The sequence below is a fragment of the Mastigoproctus giganteus genome, chromosome 5 (assembly GCF_048544385.1).
Source record: "Mastigoproctus giganteus isolate SK-2022 chromosome 5, ASM4854438v1, whole genome shotgun sequence".
Taxonomy (NCBI): Eukaryota; Metazoa; Arthropoda; class Arachnida; order Uropygi; family Thelyphonidae; genus Mastigoproctus; species Mastigoproctus giganteus.
Window position 1 is genome coordinate 141,972,704 of NC_143579.1, and position 21,264 is coordinate 141,993,967.

The window sequence follows — 21,264 nt, forward strand, 5'->3', positions numbered from 1 at the left end:
CATATAGAGCAAAAGGAAAAAGAGACAGAGCAAGGCCGAAGAAAAGATATGCAGACCTCTTTGAGATAGGAACAGACGGATCCGCTTAATCCGTGAAGGAAGACGATATAAGAAAAAAAAAAACAAAAATAAGAAACATAATAAATATATTTCAAAAAAAGACCAACCCCTTCTAATGTAATCTGAAATCCACCCACACAATAAAGTCACTAACAAATGTGAACTACCAAAGATATATCTAACAACATCAAAATCTCTATTCTCATTCTAAATAACCTTATCCTCAGCTACAAACTGATCTAACCAGCAAAACCTTAACTGGAGCTTTAATTCAAAACATTCTTAGTTTGAGAGAATATAGTACAGAACATATAAATAAATGAGTATAGTACAGAACATATAGACATATGATGCAAGAAAGCAAGCTTAAACAGCATCAGCCAAATAAAAACAAAAACCTTCCACCCATCCATTCCCTCCAAAAGTTTGTCCACTTCTTCCTTGAATTTATAAAAGCTACCAATTTCGAAAATGACAGATGGAAGTTGGTTCCAGATATCAATTACCCACTGACTAATTGATAAACGATCGCCAGTATGGATTATGTCGGTGTTGACAGAATGTTACACATTTATGGACTAATTCAATGGAAAAAGTTCGGTGAAACACAAGTAGTTGCTCTTGACAACTCAAAGGCTTTCGATCGTGTTTGGCATTAAGGTCTTCTAAACAAGCTTCCATCTTATGGTTTGCCAACTGTTTTTTGTAATTGGTTATCCAGTTTTCTCTTTGATCGCGCACACAGAGGGCGATGGTAGATAGCTCTCTGTCTTCTAACTTCTCCACTAATGCCGGTGTCCCCCAAGGTTCAGTTCTTTCCCCCACTCTTTTCCTCTTGTATATCAATGACCTTCTTCCATTGACTGGAAATCCTATCCATAGTTTTGCCGATGATGGCACATTGCATTCCACTTTCCATTTTGAGAAACCTTGTCCTGCTCAATCAGCTTCAACTTCTCAAAAATCTGCTGCCAATTCCTTAAATGCCGATCTTCAGGTAATTCTCCAGTGGGGCAAAGACAACTTCGTTGATTTCAACCTTTCTAAAACTCAGTCTTATCTCGCAGAAAGTATTCTTCTGCTCCTATGCTTATCTTTAGTGACACTCCGATTTCTAGGCAAAATGATATATCTCTTTTCGGGATTACCCTGACTTCCAATCTCTTTTGGCACAAGCACATTACAAATATTGCTTCCACTGAATCTAAAAAACTTGGTTTTCTCTTTCACTCTAGGCATTATTTTTCTTCCAAACAGCTGCTTTTTGTATATATTAACAATATCAATGAAGGCACATCAGGCTTAATGTCCAAGTTTGCAGATGATACAAAGTTTGGCAGGGTTGTTAATGATATTAAAAACAGTATGCTACTGGAAAAGGATCTAGAAAAGTTAGACAGATGGCTGAGAAGTGGCAAACTTTAGTTTAATATTGACAAATGCAAAGTACTGCATATGAGTAGCAGTAACCAAAGAGAAACATACCAACTGTGTGGTGCTAAACTCAGGAAGACAGGGAATGAAAAAGACCTGAGAGTAATTGTGCTTCTTTTTTTTCCCCTTTTGTTAGTTGTTGGCGCTTCGGCTTCTGTGGCCATAATGCACCTCACAAAGTTTTTGCAATAAATCTGATCCAAGCCCGAGGCGGGATTCGAACCCGCGACCTTTGGTTTGCCAGGCAAGCACTTTACCCACCCGGCTAGCCCAGTCGGCTAGTAATTGTGCAGTCAGATATGAAGTTCTCTGAGCAGTGCAGATGAGCTGCCAGAGCAGGTCATGGAGTTTTATCAATGATATATAGAAATTTTGCAAGCAGAGACAAGGAGGTGATTGTAGTTTTGTATAAGGCAATGGTCATTCCACCCCTAGAGTACCACATGCAGGTCTGTAAGCTTCATCTGAAGAAGGATGTAGATTTGCTAGAATGAGTACAGAGAAGGGCAACAAGATTGGTGAGAGGAACAAAGGAGTTCTTATCAAGAGAGGCTTAATTTCTGCAAGTTGCAGCATTTGGAGAATAGGCACCTGCAAGGTGATCTGATTAAGGTGTACAAGGCCTTGAATGGTTTGAGGAGGCTCAATGCTGATGGGATTCATCCGCTTGCTCAGATTAAGAACCTGAGGGCATAGATTTAAATTGCGTTGTAGAATAGATGTACGGAAGTTTGCATTTAGCCAGCGGGTAGTTGATTGCCGGAACAGACTTCCATCTGTTGTTGTTATTGTAGAAGTTAATAGCTTAAAAATAAATTTCATTTTCTACAGCATTTGTTTTTTTTAAACAAATGCTGTAGAAAACTATCATCCCATAAATCCAGAAAAGCCTTGCTAGTGTGCAAGTGACCAAACCACAAGTTTCAGTCTATATCTGGGAAGTTAAAATCCCCCATTATAAGACACCCTGATTTACTGGCCCACTATTTCTCTGTATAATCGTTCCTTGTACTCAGTCATTAGGCCATATTAGAGATTCTAAAGAAGATATGCAGGAGGATCCAAACTTTCAGAGGAGTACAAAAATTAAGAGAGGCACTGACAATATTATAGTGTCTTATGTTGACATGACAAAGATCGTGACAAAACAGCTACAGACAAAAATTATGGATTTTGTAAGTCAACTTCAAAAGCATGTTCCCCTTCTGCTAGGGGTTTCGTCAATTGAATGTTTTTTATATGTGTTGGTAATTCATGGTCAATTAGCATTATTACATTGTTTTACTTTTTTCAGCATACAGTTTAATTTTAAATTTAAGTAGGAATTCATGTTGATTCCATAATGGAAGCATATTTCAGTGAATTTATAAACTGAATATTTGGATTCAAAAATAAAAACTTTCAATATAGTGAATAATGTGTACACAATGAGCACTAGCATTAGTAGAACAATGACCAATGGAAGTTTGTTCCAGCAATCAACCACCCACTGGCTAAAAGCAAATTTCCTCATATCTATTCTACAGCTGTCTGTCCTCAACTTGAATTTATGCCCCCTCAGGTATGCAATCTGAGTAAGAGGAAGAATCTCATCAGCTCTGAGCTTGCCCAAACCATTCAAGGCCTTATACACCTCAATCAGATCACCTCGCAGGTGCCTAGTCTCCAGACACTGCAATTTGCAGAACTTAAATCATTCTTGGTAAGAGCAACCCTTTGTTCCCCTCACCAGTCTCGTTGCCCTTTTTCGTACTTGTTCCAGTAGCCCTACATACTTCCTAAAATGAGGCCTCCAGACCTGTATGCAGTACTCAAGGTGTGGCCTGACCATTGACTTATACAAGGCGATAATCACCTCCTTATCCGTGATAGCAAAATTCCTGTATATCATTGACAAGACCATATCAGCTGTTCTGGCAGCCTCTCTGCACTGCTCATAAAACTTCATATCTGACTGCACAATTATCCCCCAGTCCTTTTTATTCTCCACTAACCTGAGTGTAGTACCTCATATATTTGGTAGGTTACTCTGGGGTTACTGCTTCCCATATGCTGTACTTGACATTTGTCAATGTTAAACTTCAGTTGCCACCACCTCTCAGCCCATCTGCCCGATTTTCAAGATCCTGTAGCAGTAGCACACTGCCATTACTGTCGTTAACAACCCTGCCAACCTTTGTATCATCTGCAAACTTCGACACTAAGGCTGATATACCTTCATCAATATCATTGATAAATACACAAAACAACAGTGGGCCAAACACTGAACCCTGGGGATTCCACTAATAGCATTAGTCCATTGATTACCACTCTCTGTCTTCTCTTCTCCCACTCAACCACCTTTTTATCCATTGTAGCATATTACCCGAAATACTATACTGCTCCAATTTGTACAGTAGTCTTCCATGCACAACAGTATCAAAAGCTTTCCTGGAATCTAAGTATATGATATCAAAATTATTTTTTGCATCCAGTTCCTTTGTGACCATATAATAGAATCCAATCAAATTGGTCACACTGGACTTTCCCTTAACAAACCCATGCTGTGTCTGAATTATTACTGCAGTCTTGTCTAGATGAACCTGCAATGTTTCTTTCACTTTCACTGCAATGTTTCTTGGACAAGAAGTCAAACTAACTGGTCTGTAATTATTCATGTTACCGTTTGATTACCCTTTGTGAACTTGAAGATACATTTGCACATCTCCAGTCAGTGGGGACCTCCCCTGAATCCAAGGATGCTCACATAATTATGGCTAAGGGTTTGCTTACTTCCTTTGCCGCCTGTAATATAACTGGATAGATTCCATCCACCTCAGGTGCCTTTCTTATGTTTAACTTCAACGATTTATCCTCCACTTTGCTCTCAGTTATTACAAAATCCTTCAGCTCCTTGTTAGAGTTTGATAAACTTTTGGCATTCCTCTTCCTCAATAAGTCCTCTTGTGCTAATGTAGAGACAAAATACTCATTCAATTTATCAGCTACCTGAGCAGGATCATCAATGGTCAAACCATCAATATCAAGTGGACCAATCTGACTCATTCCCTTCCTTCTAGAATTACATAAGCAAAGAAGTCTTTGCATCCTTTGCCAAAGATTTCTCATAATCTGCCTTCACTTGCCTAACCACCCTTGTCTCTTGATTATAGACTAGCTTTTATCTACCATAAGCTTCTGTGTCACCTGATACTTTATATGCATCCCATGCATTGTTCTTCTCTGCCACGAGTCTTATTAGTTCATCTGATATCCATTTAGGCTTAAACCTTGAACACTATTTCAAACCTGTTCAAGTAAACCTTGAACAGTTATGAAAAAGCCTGGTAGCTTCAAAGATTAATTCTTTGAATGCTTTCCATTTAGAATTCGATTTTGGTAACATAATCAGTTGGTCCCACTGTATAGAATTTAAAAACTGTCTGAGATTACTGTAGTCACCTTTATGAAAGTAAAAACCCTTCCCTTTACCTCTGGTGGTAGTTACATCTTTAAGTAAATCCTACATCAGTGTGCTATGATCTCTACCACTAAATGGTTCCTCTATCTGCAGATTCTTAATGCATGAATAAGTACTGCTCATAATCAAATCGAGTATTACTCCTCTGGTAGCCTCTCGAACATGCTGCTGTAGAAAACAATCATCCAACAAATGAACAGAAGATACATCTAATAATAATTAAAAAATTCAAATTTGAAAAATTGACAAAGGTTCACTGCACCTGACTACTCCTTCATATTTGTATACTTTATCTTGGTGTGTTTGATTGCCAGATTAACCTGTTTACTGTGACACAGTAAACATATTTTCAAGTTCATGTAATTCGGAAAAAAATCTGAATGCATGTGGTGCAGTCGTTTTTGATGTTATTGAAGCAATATATATTTGATATTTGTAAAATATGATAATATATTTTTAATATTTTTTACTAAATATAAGAAATATTATTATGTATTTTTTTACTATCAATACAATATCAATGTCTGAGATTACTGACTACAGTAATCTCAGACAGTTTTTAAATTCTTTACAGTGGGACCAACTGATTATGTTACCAAAATTTATTCTACTAATTTATTCTACGTGTATTCTACTAATATCAAATTTATATTGTTTCACTAATGTCAATGGCTACTGTGTTGCATGCATTCTGGTTCTTTTTGAATTATATCATCTTGGAAATATTTTAAAACAGTTTTTGTCTTTATAAATGTGATAAAAATTGAATTCCTTCATTTTACTGGCTATAAATGCAGAAAATTTTCATTATTAAAGAGTCCCATAATCTTTTCATTAGTAAATAAAAAAAAAAAAATCACCAAGTAACCAGTCAGAACGCTACATCTAATGCTGATCATAGAAAGGTGCTCCTTGCTGCCTCAGTAGTACAGTTCTTGGTGACACTTTGGTACAGTGCCTCCCAAGCCATGGGGTATATTCCACTGGTGTGGAGGGGGATAAAGACATGAAATGAGATGCAGCATGGTAATACATATTTTTATTTGCATCAGAACTTGAAACTCGTTTCTTTGGAATTTCTATGAACAGAAAATCCAGGATGTCCCAGCTCATCAGTGAAACCATTTTCAAACATCCCTGCCCCTGCTTTGAAAATTATATGAACACCATAGTTCATTTAGCAATATTCCACTATAATGACCTTTGAAACTAAATGGACTGAGTAAACTAAATGTTGATGACATCTTTACTCTCTCTCAAATGAGACACATAATGGAATATAAATTTGTATTGAAAAAGGATGGTTGCAGGATATATGTGGGAAATACTTTCATCCAGAAAGCAGTTAATTGTTGAAAGAAACTTCCATCTATTGTTGTGGAAATGGATGGTTTGAATAAAATTTAGTAAGTATTAGATGCATTATTAGAGGGGATGGGCATATAACGCTAGTATTACTATTTAAATTACTCAAAAAGGAAACATTGAATCAACACAACATTTTCAGAATGGAATATGTCGGGCCCTTTGTTGGAGAATTTTAAATATAATTTGATTCCCCAGTCCTACCCCCAGCCGCACATGTTAATATTGTGGTAAAGCTGGAGCAGTAGCAGATGTGATCCTTTTCAAAATTTCAAGAATTTTTTAGAATATTCTTCTTTTGGACTTTTGAACCAAATTTAACCTCAATGAGGTTTTAGGCTCTCATTTAATAATTAAATGTGCTTGAAATGTAATGCAATGCATGTATTGCATAGCTTGTTTTTCTAAGGGACATTAACAACTCAAGGTGAGTTTAGTGAACCATTATTGTTACTGGTAGTTTGTTCTGTGTTGCATATTGTAGTGTTTGTTGTTAAAAGGTTAGGTTATTTAATTATGTATGTGTTTTGTTTTTTAAGAGAACTTGTTATTTAAAAGAACATTAGCTTATTTAATTTTTTGAATGATGTAACTGTGCTGTTGTTGTCAATTTGTGTAAGGTGGGGTAGCATGCTATAAGTCAACTTTTACCAGCTTATGGAATGTAAAGATTTTGCATTATCCAATAATATGTAATTTCCAGGTGGTAGATGACTTTCATCAACCGGTGAAATACCACCACTTTGCTTATTGGAGGCTTGAAGTGGTCAAACCCATGTTTAGTCTGTAGAGCAAAGTTTCCGGCATCCCCCTCCCCCCATACTTCTCCTTCAACCCATGCATGGTACTAAGTACTATAGGTTTTGATACCTTTCGTGTTTGGGGTTTTCATAAAAAAAAAAAAAAAAAAAAATATGCCTGATTAAGTTTCTGTTGTTTTCATAATTTAGTTTGGATTTTTTTTAGGTTTAGCTTTCTTTCATCATCTTTTAACATAGGGGCCCCCTTTACATTTATGTTAAGGGTACGAACTCGTTGTCACTCAATTGAATCAATGGAATGAGAAGAGAAGAGAAATTATGGAGTAAGTTAGTCTCGACGTTCATTTTTGAAACCCCCATAAATTGTACCATTTGTAACACAGATTATGGTTTTAATTTCCTACATAAAAAGTTTTGGAACCTAGCCATAACAGTACTCCGCCAAACACGGAATTGCCATGTGTGGATGTCAGTTGGAACGTAACTGCACTAAGCAGAGGTCACATGTACAACACAATGCCTGCAGAGGTAGACTGGTTTTTAAGCAATAACAAGGACCAAGTATAGAACAAATACACCAAATTAATCAGGAAATTAAAAATAAATACTATACTTCAAAGTTTAAATGAAAAGTTAGAGAAAAACCATTTCAAACCAATAAATAATGTTTCTCTTAGCAGCCCCCCAAAAAATGTGTAATCACTAGCCTCATCAGCAGGAAATCCATCTAATATTTAGATTATCGAGATTAGACTGTGAAATTAGACTGGCCAGTTGAAGGAAGTAAAGATTGAAAAGCCAAATCAGTTGCATGTGAGAGAGAAGATAATATGGTTCTTACTTTGTCTGCAAAAATTAAATTATCAGTTGGCAAAATAATCACTTTACAGCTGTGAAAGAAACAAGAACATTTACAGTTTTTAGATTTCAATAATTTTTGCCTCATACACTTCGTTTTCAGTTATGAGATTGTTGAGAATAATTTCTAATTCACACCACATTTCAGAAATAAAATTTATAGTGGCCTTAGTTACCTTGTTAAATTCCTGAGTTATATACTTGTGAATTTTCTTGGAACTGCTAAGACATTTTTCACTTATCTAAGGATGAAAAAAGTGGAGAAGCAACAGCAGCAGCAGCAGCAGGAAGAGGTACTTGAGCAGTTGCAGAAAGTTTTACATTCCCAACTTGGGACCAAACAAAAGCTTCAGAAGAATGGATTCCTGTGTAGATATTTTTACTGCCACATAGTAATCAGTTCTTTTCAAAATTACAACAGGAGCAGAGCTCAGTTTGCTATCTGATTGTGAATCTATATTAACATCAGAGGGCGAGATGCACCCAAAGCAGGAAGCTCCTCAACCCTTAATATTGCTTGGTGCATTACGAGAAGAATTTGATTCACTGAAGAAACAAGCGATTGCCCTAGAAGCAAATGTAACTGAGAGTTCACCGGGGAGTTCCTCGAGTATCTCGTGACCTGTCAAGTGATGCACCCCCGATTCAGGTCACAATAAGAAGAGTAAAGTGCATATTGCTCTTCTTGAAGGTGGTCTAGTTTTATTGGAAAGCTATTTTTTTTATAATAAAGATAGGTACACCAGAACCAGGGCGAGTTTTTAGAGTGCAATAATTGATGATGTTAACAACAGATTGGCAGATTTTAAGGGAAGTGAAGACAGTAAATATTATTCATGTAGAGACTAACAATATAAAAAAAAAAACAAGACCTGGCCATTTATTGTATAAATATAGCACTATTAAAAATATGACGCAAGTTAGATCAGAATGTGGATCTATCTGCAATTCTGCTCAGAAATGACAGGAGGGATTATATGCTGAAAGCCTTGTGGATTAACTTGAGAGAATCTGCAAAAATCTAGGGGGAAAAATTTTTATCAGCATGTCCTCACTTGTAGGTAGAAGTAATCTTTTTGTAGAGTTGGTATTCATTTGAACAAAGGTGGTGCAAGGATTTTTACCAGTATCATTGAGGTCTGACTCTATACAGCATAAGGCAATGTTTCGGACACTGGAAAGACAAGGCATAGATACCCCCATATATTATGATTTTGAAGAAAATATATGAGAGTGCTACCTCCTTTATTAGACTAGACAAAGACAGTGGGAAATTTAAAATTGAGAAAGGAGTTCGACAGGGAGACACAATATCTCTGAAGCTGTTTACTGCTGCCCTTGAGGAAGCTTTCAGAAGATTAGACTGGTCGCAGAAAGGTTTGTTTGTTTGTTTGTTTGTTTGTTTGTGTTTTATTGGCGCATCAGCAACTGAGGCTATAATGCGCCAAATACCGGTCATATATAAAAGGTTAAAAAATTCAGTGACCTAAGTAGTTAGGCCACCATGTCCATATGTATAATAACAAAGATATAAAAAGTGAACCAATAAATACATAACAATAACGTAAATTTTTATACACAATTAAAAACTTTTATTAATTTGAAATAGCTAAAAACAGCAGACACGTTGTCGTTGTCGGATAAAATCTGACTGAGTGTATACGGCTCAGTCAGATGATTAAAAATGCTAGAACGGATATTGCTAAAATCTGGACATTCGATTAAAAGGTGTCTAATTGATATAATTGTGCCACAAGACGCACACATAGGAGGGTCATCAGCCCTCAGCAGAAAAGAATGTGTCAAATGACTATGTCCTATGTGGGTCCGGGCAAGAACAACTTCCTCCTTACGATTCCTGCGCAGACAAGACTGCCACGGTTCAATAACAGGCTTTATACGATGTAATTTATTCGCAGTCTGTCTATTCCACGAATCCTGCCATTGGGAATGTACCTTTTGATGTACTGTTTGCCTGTAGTCTGTATAGGGGACTAACAGGCAGCGGTTATTATTGGGAAGTGCTGATTTGGCTGCGGCGTCAGCCAAATCATTTCCCCTAATCCCAATGTGGCTGGGAATCCAGCAGAAGCGGATGTCATATTCGCGTTCATGGAGAACGTGAATCTTCTGCTGAATGCTAGACAGAACTGGATGAGGATTATACCTCACAGATATTAAAGCCTGTAACATGCTAAGAGAGTCGGAATATAAAATGAACCGTTGGTATTGGCATTTACTAATATGATCCAAGGCTAACTCTACAGCGTGCAGCTCTGCAGTAAAAATGCTGCAATCAGAGGGAATCTGCTCTGATATAGTGCTGTCTGTGAAGACAGCAGCAGATCCCACATATGATTCCGACTTCGAACCGTCTGTGTAGACTGGCGCGAAGTCGGAATATTCAGTTCGGTGAGCTGAATGAAGCTGCAGGTAGACACATGATGGCGTGTCCAACTTTCCCCAGTTTCTAAGCGACAAGTCGCATGCCGGGACACGAGCATGCCAGGGTGGAAAGGGTTGCTTTGATGTTTGGGCAACCTTGTCTACCTTGATATTAAGTTCTTTGAGTAGCTCTTGGAAACGAATACCAAAAGGACGATTGGCAGTCTTACGGGTATTGTATAAATTTTCCCATCGTGGTTCAAAAACGAAGGGCCACGTAGGATGGTCTGGCAGGGATTTCAATTTTAAAGCATACTTTAAAGACAACTGCTTACGTCGAAGTGATAACGGTGGTTCGTTTGCTTCGACGTATAAGCTCTGGACAGGAGATGTGCGATATGCTCCAGTAGCAATACGTAGGGCCTGATGATGGACGGGGTCCAGCCATCGTCGCAGAAAGGAGTCAATGTGAATGGAGAGTACCTAAACCATCTACGATTTGCAGATGACATTGTGGTCATAAGCCATGATCCCAAAGAATTAGAGGAAAATCTTAATCAGTTATGCAGAGTTGGTAAGGATTTTGGACTAAAGATGAATATGGCTAAAACAAAAGTAATGATGAACAAGTATGCCACGGAAAGGGAAATAATGATTGAAGGAGAAGTAATTGAAAAGGTGGAGTCATATACTTATTTGGGACAAGTTATTAGCTGTAATAATGATAAATGGCTGGAAGTCAAGAGAAGAATAAATTTTGGATAGATAGCTTCAGGAAATATAGTCACATACTGAGGAGCAATATCCCAATTTGTCTTAAACATAATGAACCAATGACTTATGAAAGGGAAATGACTTATGAAAGTCACCATGACTTATGAAAGGGAAATGACTTATGAAAGTCACCATGACTTATGAAAGGGAAACTTGGGCACTCACCAAAAGAATGGAAGAGAAGCTGAGAAGTACACAGCGAAGAATGGAACAAATTATATTGGGAATCAGACTATTAGATAAGAAGAGAAATACATGGATTAGGCAGCAAACTCAAGTAAAGGACATTCTTATCAAAACTAAAGAATTAAAATGGTCTTGGGCAGGACACATAGCTCGAAGACATGATGACAGATGGACTAAGAAAATAACAGAATGGTACCCAAGAGTAGCTAGGAAAAAACCTGGAAGACAAAGGCGGAGATGGATAGATGAAATTCATGAGTTTTTGGGTAGTAAATGGATGGCCAGTGCTCAAAACAGAAGCAACTGGAAAGTTGCTGGAGAGGCCTTCGTCCTGCAGTAGATTGAAAATGGCTGATGAAGATGATGATGTGGACTACAGAGCTTGGCAACCAAACACTTCAGAAGTGACCTGATTGAGCTTTATAAGGCTCTGAGAGGGGTTAGTAAAATGAAGGAAAAATTTTCACTGTTACAGAGAATTCCAGAACTCCAGGGAATACATAAAAGTATACGGTAAGATATTTCAACTGAATTCTAGGAAGCTTTCTTTTAGCCAGAAAGTCATTGATTGCTAGAACCGGTAGTTGAAGCTGACAGTTTATCTGCTCGTGATTCAACCCTCACTCCCTGTCCAGTGCAGCAAAAGCCTGCAGCTTCCATTCACCATATGGCTATTACTATGTAGAACTTTGATCCATTTTTCCAAGTAGTACAAAATCGAGCAAAGAGAGTGGGCAATGTAGCATACGAAATGATTTGCAAAACAGTGTGGCAAAAATGTTAAAAAATAAAACGAACACCAAGGGGAGCATACATAAAGCAGAAACAAAGTTTATTTAAGAAGTCCTCTACAGAGTTTCAGAAGGTCTTCACTAGGTAGCAACTGGCAGGAGGGGGTCCTCCAAAGGAACTGGGAATCAGTACCCAATATGGATATTAAAGTTCAGCTTACCTGGTATATACAACTTGCATACATTTAAATCCATAGAATAGCTGGTACAGCAGTGACATTGTTAACCAACATGGGATATAGGTGAAGGTAAGGTAGGAAAGTTGGGAAAACAATTTCTAACAATTGTTAGAAGCAATTGTTAGAAATTGTTTTCTAACAATTTCTAACAATTGTTAAAAATAACAATTTTTAACAGCTAACAAACATATAAACATTAATTTTAAGTGGCAGCTGTAAGGTACCACAGCTGCCACCATTTATGGGTTAAATTAGTGATTTTATGTTCCCCACTATCATCAGACACTATAGTTACTCATATAGTAAGTGGCAGGGGTGTAGGGGGAAAGATTAATTCATACAATCATCAGTTACTCATTATTAATGGTCAGATGTGGATAAAAAATATTACCTGTTTTGCAAGTGCAGAAAACTTCATAACATTTAAAGTTTCATCAAAAGTAGATGGACATGGGCTAACATTAACAATGAGAGTAGCACAACCTTTCCCAGTAAAGAATCCTTGAAAAAGATGGGTCAGTTTTGAATCCCGAAAAGGCACAACTTTTTGCTTCCTATAAATAAAGCAACAGGATCATTTTTTTCTTGTGAAATAATAATGTTACCATTAATGGTCATACAGCTAAAAAAGAAATTTGTTTTTTAAAAAAAATAAATAGAATCTTGTGTACTACTATATAAACTACATAATGCAATAAAACTAGACTAACTCAAATCTGTGTGTGTGTGCGGGGGACAAAGAGACACAAATGGCTTTCAATTTCTCAAGCCACCAGCCCCAACTACCGAAGAAGCAGCATTCCAATAATTAATGCTTACTGACTAAAGGAAACCTTTTGTAGTAGCGTTCAGTCCACTTCAATCACCCCCCTCCCTATTCTAGGATATATCACTATCTGCAGTTATAAGCATGAATCACTAATATCTTTTGAAATCATAGTCCCAACTGAACATATATAACAGTTAAAACCCAAAATGCATTACTACCAGTACGGACGTAGCCGAGAGGTCAGGAGCGAGAGTGCATAGCACGCGTTCCATGAGTGCACCGGAGTTCAAGCCTGTAACTACTAAATACGATAAATATTTATACTGAAGATTGATTGTAAACTCTACTGACTTGGTTGTTCTGCCGGAGTATAAACAGAGAAAGAAAAAAAGGAAAAAAATACTTACTCGTAAAAACTAGACGCTTATGACAGCATTCGACAAAACTAGTTTTTACTAGTAAGAACCAGAAACCACTGCACCTGCTGGTAGAAAGCCAAATCCAATCCAAAGTGTAATCCCAGTATATTTAGTGACATTTTTAAAATATACTGGTTCTTACCATGTACCTTTCAGTAAAAACTAGTTCCTTAGGAATTTCAGTTAGCAGAAACCACAAGAACACCATAAAATGTAATAGAGGAGAAGGTTAAACTTTAGAACAAGACTCTTACCCATGAATCTTTGGGACAGCAAATGATCGCCAGATCTATCTGTACCTCTCCCCCCCCCCACTTCGCAATGCTTGGCAGCCAATTATCATGATTTTGCACTAGAGTGAATGTTGTTCTGCAAGTGAATAGAAATGCACATTCGTAGAGTTTGACTGGACAAAAACCTTAATAAAGTTCTTCTCCATGACAATGTATGACCCGACAGTTTTAAAACTAAAAATAAAAAAATTTTTTTTGTAACCGAAACTAGTTAAACTTTTCAACTCAACTCGTGTGTGTGTGTGTGTGTGTGTGTGTGTGTGTGTGTGTGTGTGTGTGTGTGTGTGTGTGTGCGCGCGCAATTTTTGGATTTAAAACCCAAATGCTGTTACAAGCTTCTAATTTACTAGTAATAACTGGTGGTATCAGGGTTTAAAAGTAACATATATAACAATACCAAGAAGATTTTATCCTATTCTTTTCCCTAATTCCAAAGAGATATTGAAGAAAATTACTGCATTAAGTATAATCACGGAGATTTATGTCTAATGACAGGCACCAAGAACTTGGTGCCTATCTTTAGACATAAGATAGGTACCAGCATTTGATCTTCACCAAGTGAAGATCAAATGCTGCCCTCTTGCAGCTGCAGGAATGAGCACAAATCCACATGCTCAAAATATGCAAGGCTCAAGGGGTAGAATTTTTTTCCGCCTGGGCTGTACTTGTTAACAGAATAGACTGCTTCTATAGGGATGGGATACACTTAAATAAAAAGGGTGCAAGAATATTTGCTGATGCTATCGAGGCAGTGTTAGGTCGGTTGGAAAACTGATAGCTTGGGGGGACACAAGGACTAATAGTTTAACAGTAGCCATAGGGAGAGGTGAAGGTGATTCTTGCATAACTTCTATTAGAATAAGTAGCGACCTGGAGCGTGGGGTGTTGGGGGTTTCAGGGATGGATAGCAGTCATCCTGAAATAGGTGGGTATATGGGATGTGTTAGGATAACTAAAAATAGGAGTAGGAGCATGTATGCTTGCATGTATACCAATGCTAGAAGTATAGTAAATAAATTTGATGAATTTGAAGTGTTGGTCAAGACATCAAAGGCGGATACTGTGGGGATAGCAGAGACGTGGTGTCACACAGATATAAGGAATGCTGTACTGGAATTTGGGGAGTACAATGTGTACAGAAAGATAGAAAGGGAGGAGGTGTTATGCTGTTAATTAAGAAAAACAAAATCAAAAGAAGTGCATCCAGTTGATTTAGATGAACAGTGCACTGTTGAGTCAGTTTGGTGTGACATAAGCACTGCGGAAGCAAAAATAAGAGTAGGAGTGTGTTATAGGCCTAATGACTCGAATGAGTACAATGAACAATTGTACAGAGAAAGAGAGTGGGCTAGTAAATCAGAATGTCTTATAATGGGGGATTTTAACTTCCCAGATATTGACTGGAACTTGTGGGTTGGTCACTCACACACTAGTCAGATTTTGTGGATTTATTGGATGATTGTTTTCTGCAGCAGCATGTTCGAGAGGCAACCAGAGAAAGTAATACTCTTGATCTGGTTATCAGCAGTGATCATTCGTGTATTAAGAATTTGCAGATAAAGGAACCACTAGGTGGCAGTGATCACAGTGTACTGATGTGGGATTTACTAAAAGATTTAATTACCATCAGGAGTAAAGGAAAGGGTTTTTGCTTCCGTAAAGGTGAGTACAGTGGTCTCTGACAGTTTTTAAATTCTGTACAGTGGGATCAACTGACGATGTAACGAACAGTAAATTCTAAGTGGGAAGCATTCAAGGAATTAATTGTGGATGCTACTAAAAGTTTCATACCTATTAAGAAATATTGTTCAAGGTTTAGGCCTAAATGGTTATCTAATGAACTAATGAGACTCGTAACAGAGAAGTAAAATGCATGGGATGCATATAAATTATCAAGCGACTCAGAAGCCTATGGCAGGTATAAGCTAGACTGTAATCAGGTCACAAAGGAGGTAAGGCAGGCAAAGGCAGATTAAGAGAAATCCTTGGCAAAAGATGCTAAGAAAAACAGCAAGGATTTCTTTACTTATATAAACTCTAAAAGGAAGGGGATGAATCTGATTGGTCCACTTAACATTGATGGTTCAACTGTTGATGATCCTGCTCAGATAGCAAACAAATTGAATGAGTATTTTCCATCTACATTCACACATGACGAATTATTAAGGTTTGAAAATGGCAGAAGGTTATCAAATTGTAGCAGGATACTTAATGATTTTCTAATAACTGAAAGCAAAGTGGAGGAGAAATTTTTGAAGTTAAACATAAGAAAAGCACCTGGGGTGGATGGGATCTGTCCAGTTATATTAAAGGAGGCGGGAAAGCAACTAAGCAAACCCTTAGCCATAATTATGAGAGCATCCTTGGATTCACGGGAAGTCCCCATGGCTGGAGATGTGCAAATGTATCCCCAATTCACAAAGGGGGATCTAAGGGTGACACGAGTAATTACAGACCAGTTAGTTTAACTTCTGTTCTGGGTAAAATAATGGAGTCACTGGTTAAAGATGCATTGCAGGATCATCCGGACAAGACTGCAGCAATAATTCAGACACAGCATGGGTTTGTTAAGGGAAAGTCTTGTCTGACAAATTTGATAGGATATTATGATGTGGTTACAAAGGAACTGGATGCAAAAAATAATTTTGATATCATATATTTGGATTTCAGGAATGCTTTTGACACTGTTGCGCATGGAAGACTACTGTACAAATTGGAGCAGAATGTTATTAAGGGTAAGTTGCTACAATGGATAAAAGGATCGTTAAGTGGGAGAAGACAGAGGGTGGTAATCAATGGGTGCTGCTCTTCGTGGACTAATGTTATTAGTGGAGTCCCACAGGGTTCGGTGTAGGTCCACTGTTGTTTTGTATATTTATCAATTGTATTGATGAAGGTGTATCTGGCTTAATGTTGAAGTTTGCAGATGATACAAAGGTTGGCAGAGTTTTAATGACAGTAATGGCAGTGTGCTACTGGAACAGGATCTAGATAATTTGGTCAGATGGGCTAAGAAGTGGCTACTGAAGTTTAACCTTGACAAATGCAAAGCACTGCACATGGGTAGAAGTAACCCCAGAGAAATGTACCAACTGTGTGGTACTACACTTAAGGTGGCAGAAATTGAAAAAGACCTGGGAGTAATTGTGCTGTCAGATATGAAGTTTTCTGAGCCATGCATACAGGCTGCCAGGGGAAGAACAGGCAGACAATTCAGAAGAACAGTGCCCATGGAAGTATCTGTAGAAGAGGCATGCAGCAGAAACAGTGCGTCTATGAGAAAGCGAGTGGAGAGACTCTGTTAGAGATGAATCATTAATTAACCGAACTGCCCTCTTCTGAATGGAATCAAGAAGCCTGAGAGAGGTTTTGGGGGCACCACCCCAGATGTGGGAACAATATTCCATGGCAGGGCGGATTTGCGATATATACAGAGTGAGCAGCTGTTTGGGAGAAAAGTAACGCCGAGAGCGAAAGAGAAAACCAAGTTTTTTAGATGCAGAGGAAGCAATATTTGTAATGTGCTTGTGCCAAGAGAGATTAGAAGTCAGGGTAATCCCCAAAAGAGATATATCATTTTGCCTAGAAATCAGAGTGTCACTAAAGATAAGCATAGGAGCAGAAGAATCCTTTTTGCGAGATATAAGACAAGATTGAGTTTTAGAAGGGTTGAAATCAACTAAGTTGTCTTTGCCCCACTGGAGAATTACCTGAAGATCGGCATTTAAAGAATTGGCAGCAGATTTTCGAGAACTTGAAGCTGATTGAGCTGGACAAGGTTTTTCAAAATGGAAAGTTGAATGCAATGTGCTATCATCGGCAAAACTATGGATAGGATTTCCAGTCAATGGAAGAAGGTCATTGATATACAAGAGGAAAAGAGTGGGGGAAAGAACTGAACCTTGGGGGACACCGGCATTAGTGGAGAAGTTAGAAGACAGAGAGCCATCTACCATCACCCTCAGTGAGCGATCAGAGAGAAAACTGGATAACCAATTACTAAAAACAGTTGGCAAACCATAAGATGGAAGCTTGTTTAGAAGACCTTTATGCCAAACACGATCAAAAGCCTTTGAGATGTCAAGAGCAATTACTTGTGTTTCACCGAACCTTTCCATTGAATTAGTCCATAAATGGGTAACATAAGCCAGAATATCACCAGTGGATCGACACTGACGGAATCCATACTGGCGATCGTTGATCAGACGGAAGGTTTCTAGGTAGTTTAAGAGTTGGCGGTTAATTGATTTCTCCATTACTTTAGAAAGAGTAGAAGTAATTGCAATGGGACGATAATTGGATGGGAGGGATTTGTCACCCTTTTTAGGAACTGGCTGGATATGAGCAAATTTCCAAGCAGAAGGAAAAACACCTTTGGAATAAGAAAGTGAAAAAAGGCGGCAAAGAATAGAAGTAAGTTCAGGAGCACAGGTTTTGAGAACAAGTGGAGAAATACCATCAGGACCTGGAGCTTTCTTAGCATCAAGATTCATCAAAATCCTTCTGATATCCTTTTGACGGAAGACCACAGGAGGCATTGAATGGAGCGTGTTAGGAATGGTGGGAGGTGTTTTACCAAGATCATTAATACATGAGCTCGAAGAAAAATGGGATGCTAGCAGGTCAGCTTTATCCTTGGCTGAAGTGACAACAGAACCATCTGGTTTGGACAGAGGTGGGAGCAGAGATGGGCAAAAGTTGCGGCCAATAGCTTTGGCAAGAGACCAGAATGCTCGGCTACCATTAGGGCAAGAAGCAACTTTTCTACTCTTAGCCTGTTCAAACTCTAGTTTGGACTGATTAATAACTGCTTTACAATTGTTGCGAGCTTTGGTGTAGGCAGAAAATGAAACTGAAGAATTAGAAACAAGCCAATTACGATATGCAACGTTCTTCTCTTGGACAGTCTTAGCACATTTATTGGAAAACCAAGGTTTAGATAAAGGACGAGATTTTAAAGTGGAGTGTGGGATAAAGGATTCCATTCCTGCAAGAATAATTTCACTGACACGATCTGAGCAAACGTTGACATCAGAAGTTTTGAAACAGTAATCAGACCAAGGAAAAGAAGAAAAGAAGTCTCGCAGGTCATCCCATTTTGCATTCTTGTAATGCCAAACAATACGAGGTTGGGAATAGGCATGAGATAAAGGTTCCATTGGAGAAGAGACAATCACCAAGTTGTGATCTGAAGTGCCTAAAGGACCTCTCACTTCAACCTTGTACTTAGAAGGGTTGTTTGTGAGAAAAAGATCAAGCGTATTGGCTGTATGATTAGGATTGTCTGGTATTCTTGTAGGTAAATGAACAATCTGTGCTAGGTCATTAGTAATTGCAAAAGCCTCAGCATCTCGACCTGCTGGGTCGGTGTGACTAGAAAACGGAAGCCAGCTGGAGTTGTGAATGTTAAAATCACCAAGGAAAGTTACCTCACTGTATTACCTGTGGCAAGAGCAAAGACTGGGCACACATTCTATATAAATGTATAATTTATGACATCATTCCCAGAACACAGATAATAGCACAGATCGGCCCCCCTTCCAAGGGGTGAAGAACATCTTCATTACAGAAGAGGAAAATTATAAAGCCTTTACAACCTTCACACAGAAAATATTCAAAATGCACAGAACTATCCAAAGAATGGAAATTCAGTTGCCCCCAGCAATTAAGTAATAATCAATAATTAAAATCACCCACATCTCCAAACACGCCCAGACGATGACATAATAACTGTCAGGACAGCAGTATTCTGCGCCCTGACATGACAAAACCGGATTGACCTGGGTACCTCCCTAGGACTACCCTGCCACAAGTAGGAACCTGGGACCCCACACCAAATAAATACTCGTGGGGAAGCAGACTAGCTGTAAAATATCAGTAAGCTGATAGCAAGGGGATGCAATGTAGAATGAAAGAAGAATGAAAGACAGAATGAACAGGCTGGTCAGAGAGTAAAAGAGTGAATTAGGAATTATGATAAAAGGCATAAATGTTAGTTTTGGTGAAAGTAAGATGGACCCAGCATGAGGGAAAGAGAGTGATTGAGTGTTACAGTGAATGGGAATGAGTGGAAGAGAAAATGTAATTGGGTTTTTTTTTTTTTTTTTTTTTTTTTTTTTGATTTGGTAGTTGTTGGCGCATCGGCTTCTGTGGCCATATTGCACCTCCCAAGTTTTTGCAGTACTTTGATCCAAGCCCGAGGCGGGAATCGAACCCGCGACCTTTGGGTTGCCGGGCAGGTACTTTACCCACTCGGCTAGCCCGGTCGGCTGTAATTGGGTGAAAGAATACAAAGTTAATAATAACTTGCACTACTTTATATATACTAACAAACCTTTTTACTAACAACAATATGATTGCATTCTCCCCTGGCCTAAAAAACCTTTCGGCTAGGTCTGCAACCACAACTGAAGAATAATAGTAAGTTGAGGTGCCCAGAGAATGCAGTGCAGAAGGCAAGAATGAAATGAAAGCCAGAAGAATGAATGAGGGTAAGTGTGTGAGAAAAAGAACACAAACCATAAATGCTACAGTTAAGTTCACACTAACCCTAGTTTTATACTTTTATATTCTTTCTTATTTAGCTTAATTATTAAGCATTAGTATTTAAATTACATTGCACACCATTGCATCACCCCTGGTGTGAAAGAAAGAGATGAATGAGCGAGTGGGAAAAAAAAATAAAAATATATATATACAGTTTGTCGGAACAGAAGTCGGTCGACTTACGACCAACTTCTGTTCTGACTGACAGGTCGTAAGTCTATCTGGTCGTATGTCGGCCATATATTTATTAACAGTATTTTTTCCTTTCTAATCTTTTTATCATCTTTATAATTTATTTTTATAATCTTTTAAATTTTTATCATCTTTTATTTTTCATTTTAAATACAGTAATGTTTTTATCTTTTACTTAGCGATACTGTACATACCTTCGTTTCTACGCCTAGGCTATCTCTCTCTCTATGAGGTTAAAGTCAAACATTCTCTACATTTTAATTGGTTTATTATTCATACTGTTTATAAAAAAACAAAACTACAATCTATAATTATATTGCACATAATGTGAAAAATAATACTATACATAATGTACTGTAAACACAAAAATACAATCTAAAATTAATGTAAAAATTAATACAAATGAAATTTAGAAAATCAATTTTTAATCTTTGCTTGTGCTGGATTGTGCATCGTCAGGGTCATGTTCTTGGGTTCAGGTAGGATATGTTTATTTAGAGAGACATTATGCAAAGCAAATCTTTTTTTAAAACTCTTAAACCACCCAGTACTAGCCTGAAAATCTTCTGCGTAATCGTCTCCAGCACGTGATTTTAAACTCTGAAACAAACTTCTAGCCTTTGCTTGCACTGTGTGAAGGCTCATGAGTGTATTTTTTTGTATTAAATCTTCCATCCACATAAACAACAATTTCTCCATTTAATGGATGGGTTCCTGTCTTTGTTTGGTTAAAATTGTAGACTTAACAGGTGCAGAACCTTTCACAGCTTCCCGAATTCTTTCTTTGTCCTT

General features: G+C 37.9%; 1 protein-coding gene across 1 annotated transcript in view; it reads right to left on the bottom strand.

Moving 5' to 3' along the window:
- LOC150085739 (kinesin-like protein KIF20A) overlaps positions 1 to 21,264 on the bottom strand; it is a 1,052,004-nt gene that overhangs the window by 666,197 nt on the left and 364,543 nt on the right. The window contains exon 9 of the mRNA XM_090374670.1: positions 12,645 to 12,807. Coding sequence (XP_090230796.1) covers positions 12,645 to 12,807 — 163 coding nt within the window. The remainder of the gene's footprint in view (positions 1 to 12,644; positions 12,808 to 21,264) is intronic.